General features: G+C 50.9%; 1 protein-coding gene across 1 annotated transcript; it reads left to right on the top strand.

Annotated features, from left to right (window-relative positions):
* The first annotated feature begins 844 nt into the window (after positions 1-844).
* LOC125084874 (uncharacterized) lies at positions 845-6,651 on the top strand. The gene is made up of 2 exons (XM_047702799.1): positions 845-2,185; positions 6,165-6,651. Exons 1-2 carry the CDS (start codon positions 1,334-1,336, stop codon positions 6,300-6,302), a joined length of 990 nt encoding a protein of 329 aa, XP_047558755.1. The 5' UTR covers positions 845-1,333; the 3' UTR covers positions 6,303-6,651.
* Positions 6,652-7,490: the final 839 nt, after the last annotated feature.

Here is a 7,490-nt window from a genome sequence, read left to right as displayed (position 1 = left end):
ATAGACTTTCAGGAAGCTATGATTAAAATATTCCAATAACTAATCACAAACTGATGAGGGAGCAGGAGGCTGGCTGAGGACAAAGCAAAAGCTGGCACCTTGCTCCCCCTCTCCACCCGCTCCCCTCGGTAATGTGTGTGACATTCCTCAGGCACCCCTGGCTGCCCTAAAAGAAAAACAAATAATTAACTTGCAGAGATCACAATCCTGCAAGACAGGAGTCTCCCTCAGTCTCCAAATGTCCTAGTGATTTACAACGAAGAAGCTATCTTATCGATAGCCCAACTTTCAGAGACAAGTAACTCAGTTCTTCAAGCCCTAATGTCGCCCTCCCCTCCATAAAACTGAAGGAGACTGAGGCAGAAGGAAATGTAAGTAATGTTAAATTTCTTCTAAACCTAAAACTCACTGACAAGGATGTTTGATATGTGACATTCCACCAGGAAACACCCGATTGTCTTCATGTTAGGGCCTTGTTAGAGGGAAAAACAGCCTTGGCTTGACAATAACCAGGCCTTCAATATCCTGACAGTCTTCTTTACCGTGACAGCCCTTTGAACGTCCCCTTTGTCCTCACCTACCCAACTCAGTTACCCCTGGTTCCGGGAAGGCTGACCAAAGGTTTCAAAAACAACACACTGTACCAAAGACCAATTGGGAATAGGATAGCTTAACGTTGTAATAAATCATGTCAGAAGAAACAGAAACATAGGGCCAAGCAGTCATGGCCCAATTACCTACCGCCAAGTCCACCGCTACTCTGCCTTTAAAACTTTGACTGTAATCCGGTTTGGGGTCCAAGTCCCTATTCCGCTGGGCCCAAGCTTAAGCTTGTCGAATCAACCCTCATATGATTGCATCGGTGTTGGCTCCTTGGTGGTCTCTTGAACACAAAAACTAGGGCACAACATCTGGAGGTCCCACCGAGATCTGAGAGACCCCCAGGACCCTGACCTGGGGCATCCTGCGCCGGCTGGTGAGTGCACTCATTTTCCTGTTTGCGCACATACTTTCCAGGAGCTCCAATCTGCATTTTTACCTGTAGGAATTCCAAGCTGTATCTAGGTGACATTGGCTTAAGCGGGCGCGCTGGCGGGCCGTCGACCGGGGGTCTTGGAAGACATCCCTTGCCCCTGCCTGGAGGACGAAACCCTCATCTGTGGGGAGAGTCAGCTGCCGTTGAGGTCGGACCGCCCCTCAACTTCCTTTCAGTTTTGTTTTTACGGCCGCGCCAGATTGTTTGTGTGAGTGTGTGCTTGTTAATTTTTATTAGTGTCTTTGTCTTGGTGTGGACTGAGGACGTGATGGGACAGACACAACCCCTCTGTCTCTGATGATTGACCACTTCTCGGACGTCAGGGAGAGAACTCATAACCTGAGCACAGATGTACGAAAGGGAAAGTTTCGGACTTTCTGCATGTCTGAATGGCCAGCCTTTAATATTGGATGGCCCCGGGAGGGAACTTTTCAACTGCCTATTATCTTACAGGTTAAGGCCGTCATCTTCAGAGAAAAACCACATGGCCACCCTGGCCAAATACCTTATATCCTGGTCTGGCAGGACATGATTGAGAATCCTCCGTCCTGGCTTAAACCTTTTCTTCTTCCCAAAGCAGAACCTACATCCGAGATCCTAGCCCTGCGGAACCCAACTCTTGAGTCTGACAAGGAAACGGAGTCCGAACCAAAGACTCTGCTTTCCCCAGTCCTTCAGGGCACTCCCACACAGGACCTGATTTTTCCAGCACCCTACCAGGTCTCCCCCGCCCCGTCTGCCCCTCCAGCAGAAGCATCGGGTTGCCCAGGGAGTGCCGCTCCCCCTCCCAGATGGAGGGGCCCCATGCATGGGCCGGTGGCAGGGACACGTGGACAGACCCATTGGGCAGCCCCAGCCCCAAACCGGGGACCAGCCGATTCCACTGTCCTTCCCCTCCATGCCATGGGACCCCCCAGTGAAACGGGGGGACAACTGATGTTATATTGGCCATTCTCTACTAGTGATTTATACAAGTGCAGAACCCAACATGCAAAGTTCTCCAATAACCCAAAAGATCTGATTGGTCTTTTGGATACTGTTCTTTTCACCCATCAGCCACCTGGGATGACCGCCAGCAGCACTTACAGGTTCTCTTTACCACTGAGGAAAGAGAGCGAATCCGGGTGGAAGCCCGGAAGTCCGTCCTGGGTGACGACAGACAGCCGACTCAGAACCCCGACCTCATAAATGCAACTTTCCCCTTGTCTGGCCCCGCTTGGGACTACAACTCGGCAGAAGGTAAGGAGAGGCTCTGGGTCTACCGCCAGACTCTGATGGCAGGTCTCAAGGCTGCAGCACGCAAGCCTACCAATCTGGCCAAGGTATATGATGTAAGACAGGGTAAAGATGAGAGTCCGGCTGCATTCCTAGAAAGATCATAGAGGCATTCAGACAATATATCCCTATGAATCCAGAGGCCCCAGAGACCAAAGCTGCCATAGTTATGGCTTTTGTTAACCAAGCCGCTCCAGACATGAAAAGGAAATTGCAGAGTGTAGAAAGGCTAGGAGAAAAGAGCCTACAGGATCTGATAGTGGTGGCAGAAAGCGTCTACAATAACAGAGAGAGCCTGGAGGAACAACAGGCTAAGATAAGTGACCATCAGACCCGGAACCTGGCTAAGATCCTACTGGCCACGACCATGGATGACCCACATGAAAAACAGAGACGTCTCAAGAAGCTGGCTTCAGGAGTAGGTAAGGAGGATGGCCCCCATCAAGAATGCCCCAAACTGAATAAAAATCAGTGTGCTTATTGGAAGGAAGAAGGCCACTGGGTAAAGGATTGCCCCAACAAAAAAACCAGAGGCCTCCGCTACTCTCCTGGAGGTCGAAGATTTAAACGACTAGGGGTTTAGGGTTCAGCACCCCTCCCCAAGCCCAGGGTAACCTTTAAAGAGGAGGGGCAACCGATTAAATTCCTAGTAGACACCGGGGCACAGCACTTTGTCTTGCTACAACCTCAAGAGAAGTTGACAAATAAGACCTCATGGGTATAGGGGGCCACAGGCACTAAACAATATTCGTGGACGACCCGAAGAACAGTGGATCTTGGCATGGGCCAGGTATCCCACTCCTTCATGGTCATCCCTGAGTGCCCCTACCCCTTGTTAGGCTGGGACCTACTCACCAAGATGGGAACCCAAATTAGTTTCCACCCTAAAGGGGCAAAGGTTCTGGGTAAAGAGGGGCACCCGATCCAGGTGCTTGTCATGAACCTCGAGGACGAATATCGTCTTCACCAAATGCCCCCAGCACCAATGACCGACATTGACTGCTGGTTGCAGGAGTTTCCCCAAGCGTGGGCAGAAACTGGGGGCATGGGACTGGCCCAACATCGGCCAGTGAAATACATTGAACTGAAGCCAGGAGCAGAGCAGAGCAGATCCAGTCAGGGTCTGCCAATACCCTATGCCTCTCACAGTATAGACGGGGATCACCCCACACATCCGGCGACTGCTAGACTCGGACATACTGCAGCCTTGTCAGTTGGCATGGAAAATTCCCCTGCTGCCGGTGTGAAAGCCACACTCTAATGACTATAGACCAGTCCAGGACTTGAGGGAAGTTAACTGACGGGTGATGGACATGCACCCTATGGTCCCAAACCCCTATACTCTCCTCTCCACCTTGCCCCCAGACAAGACTTGGTACACAGTGCTAGACCTAAAGGATGCCTTTTTCTGCTTGCCCTTGGCCCCAAAAAGCCAAGATCTCTTCGCTTTTGAATGGGCGGATCCGGAGAAGGGCATCCAATGGCCAACTCACCTGGACTCGACTTCCGGAGGATTCAAGAATTCGCCCACCATCTTTGACGAGGCACTACATGAGGACTTCGGTGAGTTCCGTGCTGAGCACCTAATCTGACTCTATGACAATATGTAGATGATACCCTGTTGGCAGCAGAGGACCAGGAAACATGCCTACAAGGCACCAAGGATTTGCTCCAACCGATAGCAACTCTGGGATACTGGGCTTCAGCTAAGGAGGCCCAGATCTGCAGAACGGAGGTGAGCTACCTGGGGTACAAATTGAGAGATGGACGAAGGAGGTTAACGGATGCACGGAAGGAGACCGTCATGAGGATCCTGCAGCCTCGAAACATCCTCCAGGTGCGTGAATTCTTGGGGTCGGCTGGGTTCTGCCAGTTGTGGATCCCTGGTTTCGCTGACATAGCCAGGCCCCTCTACGAGGCCACAAAGCAAAGACAGGACTTTGTGTGGACTGAGGCCATGAACAAAGCCTTCAATGACCTTAAGCAAGCCTTGCTTTCAGCCCTGGCACTCCGGCTGCCTGATCTGACTAAGCCCTTTCACCTTAACGTGGATGAAAAGGGGTGGCGAAGGGAGTCCTAATTCAGTACAGAGGCCCCTGGAAGAGGCCGGTGGCCTACCTCTCAAAGAAATTAGATGCTGTGGCCGCTGGATGGCCTCCATGCTTAAAAATTATTGCTGCAGGGGCCACCATGGTTAAAGAGGCAGTAAGCTGGCTGTGGGGCAAGAACTATATATCACTACCCCACATGCCATTGAAGGGGTACTCAGACAACCCCCAGACTGGTGGATCAGCAATGCCCGCTTGACCCATCACCAGGGCTTGCTTTTGAACCCTACCAGAATTTTGTTCCAGGCACCAACAGCCTTAAACCCAGTGACACTGCTCCCTAACCCTGACTGGGAACCCTCCCCACATGACTGCCAAGAAATCCTGGCTCAGGTGCACAGAGTCAGAGCTGATCTCCAGAACTGACCACTGCTGAATGCAGATGACACCTGGTATACAGACGGCAGTAGCTTTGTCCGGGAAGGAATCAGGTATGCGGGGGCAGCTGTGACTACAGAGACAGAAACTGTCTGGGTGGAACCTTTAGCGGCTGGGACATCTGCCCAATGTGCAGAACTGATTGTGCTAACCAAAGCGCTAACAATGGGAGCAGGCAAGCGGATAAACATCTATACTGATAGCAGGTACGCCTTTGCCATGGCCCACATCCACGGAGCCATTTATAGAGAAAGAGGGCTCTTAACAGCAGAAGGAAAGACTATTAAAAACAAGGCAGAAATCCTCAAGCTCCTAAGGGCCCTCTGGCTGCCTAAGTCACTGGCCATTATCCATTGTCCGGGACACCAAAAAGCACACATGCAGTGGCCAGGGAAAACAGGCTGGTGGACTTAAAGGCAAAAGGGGCAGCTTTCTGTGGGCCATGTCTTAGTGACCACACTGCCTGATCCGGGAGCACCGAGCTTGCCAGACAACTCCAATTACACTGACGCAGACTTACAATGGATTAGGCGTCTGCCATGACGCAATGCTTACATGGCTGGTGGAGAGCTGTAGATTGCAGCATAATCCTACCAGAGGAACTGGGACGGCAACTCCTATCCAAAATGCTCAGGAGTACCCACATGGGAACAAAAAAAATGGAAGACTTGGTGTGACATGCAAAGATCACCATCAAAGACTCCCGATCAAAGATCGAACAGATTGTGGCAAGCTGCCACGCATGCCAATTAACTAATGCCACTGCCCATGGATCTAACCCGGGCACCCGGCTCCGGGAGGACTGCCCAGGAGCCTACTGGGAAGTGGACTTCACTGAGGTAAAACCTGGAAAATATGGGTACAGGTATTTACTAGTGTTTGTAGATACTTTTTCAGGATGGACAGAGGCATTTCCCACCAAACATGAAACAGCACAGACCGTGACCAAGAAACTGCTGGAAGACATTTTACCGAGGTATGGTTTTCCTGTTAAGACTGGATCAGACAACGGACCAGGATTTGTCTCTTAGGTAACACAGGGAGTAGCACTAGTACTTGGGGCAGATTGGCAATTACATTGTGCATATAGGCCCCAAAGCTCAGGACAGGTAGAAAGGATGAACAGAACATTAAAGGAGACCTTAACTAAATTAGCCCTAGAGACTGGCGGGGATTGGGTGACTCTCCTCCCCTTCGCCCTATATAGGGTACGAAACTCCCCATATAAGATGGGACTTACCCCCTATGAGATCATGTTCGGTATTCCTCCACCTATTATTCCCAATTTAAAACCTGAGGTGCTTGCTGAGTTTGATGATCACCGACTCCTTATCTCCCTCCAAATGTTACAACCAACCCATGAACAGGTGTGGCCTAAGCTGAGGGCGCTCTACGAGACTGGGCCACCCCCGGACCCCCATCGATATCGACTGGGTGACCGGTGTACGTCCGGAGACACCAACACCAGACACTCCAACTGCACTGGAAGGGACCCTACATCGTGATCCTGACCACTCCCACCACTCTCACGGTCGACGGGATTACTCCCTGGGTCCACTACACCCACGTCCGGCCAGCTGACCCCCACGCTGTTCTCAAGGACTTTGTTCCAGAATGGAAATGTCAGCCCGACAAGGACAACCCCTTAAAGCTAAGACTGCGCCGTTCTCACTTACCCCAGTAGTGTTGCTTATGTTATGTCCCCCTCATGCCAGGGCCAATCCCTACCAACCACTTAACCTAACATGGCAGGTAATAAGTGTTTCTACTGCAGAGGTTGTATATTCCCTCTCAAAAATTGCCCCACAACGTGCTTGGTTCCCTGACCTTACTCTTGATCTAACAAAACTACTTGGGGACACCCATCTCCACGGATTAAGAAGCCAATTATACAGGGGCACCTGGGTGGCTCAGTGGGTTAAGCCTCTGCCTTCGGCTCAGGTCATGATCTCAGGGTCCTGGGATTGAGCCCTGCATTGGGCTCTCTGCTCAGCAGGGAACCTTCCCCTCTCTCTCTGCCTACCTCTCTGCCTACTTGTGATCTCTCTCTCTCTGTCAAATAAATAAATAAAATATTTAAAAAAAAAAGAAGCCAACTATACAAACGACATTTTTATGTTTGCCCGGGACACCTTACAGGAAACCGGGCAAGGCAGTGTGGGGGCCCCTCCCACTTTTACCGTGCCAGCTGGAGCTGTGTCTCCACTGGCGAAATTTGGTGGACGGCCCCCTACAAAGATGATTTAATTACTCTTAAAAGAAACCACACATCGCAGAAATCTGAAACCGGTAATCTGATCACCCTAAAATTCACAGAGGCCGGCAAACTAGATACAAGATGGCAGGTAGGACTTACTTGGGGCTTAAGAATCTATGACATAGGGGCACCTGGGTGGCTCAGTGGGTTAAAGCCTCTGCCATCAGCTCAGGTCGTGATCCCAGGGTCCTGGGATCGAGCCCCACATTGGGCTCTCTGCTCAGCAGGGAGCCTGCTTCTCTGCCTATCTCTCTGCCTACCTGTGATCTCTGTCAAATAAATAAATAAAATCTTAAAAAAAAAAAAAAAGAATCTATGACATAGTAAGACTCGGCTACCAGAACCCGGGTACACTCTTCACCTTGAGACTCTCGGCCCAGAATAATCAGGTTAACCTAGGCCCAAACCGTGTGCTAGCACCTCCTCTGTCCAAACC

This window comes from Lutra lutra, chromosome 14, assembly GCF_902655055.1.
Source record: "Lutra lutra chromosome 14, mLutLut1.2, whole genome shotgun sequence".
Lineage (NCBI taxonomy): Eukaryota > Metazoa > Chordata > Mammalia > Carnivora > Mustelidae > Lutra > Lutra lutra.
The sequence above is the reverse complement of the archived record's forward strand: the minus strand, read 5'-3'. Positions and strand labels throughout refer to the sequence as shown.

Bases quoted from the DNA above. Each gene is read 5' to 3' on its own strand.
- LOC125084874 (XM_047702799.1), top strand. From the start codon at position 1,334: ATGATTGACCACTTCTCGGACGTCAGGGAGAGAACTCATAACCTGAGC. The intron at 2,186-6,164 runs GTGACGACAGAC...ACCCATGAACAG, and splicing joins AGCCCGGAAGTCCGTCCTGG to GTGTGGCCTAAGCTGAGGGC.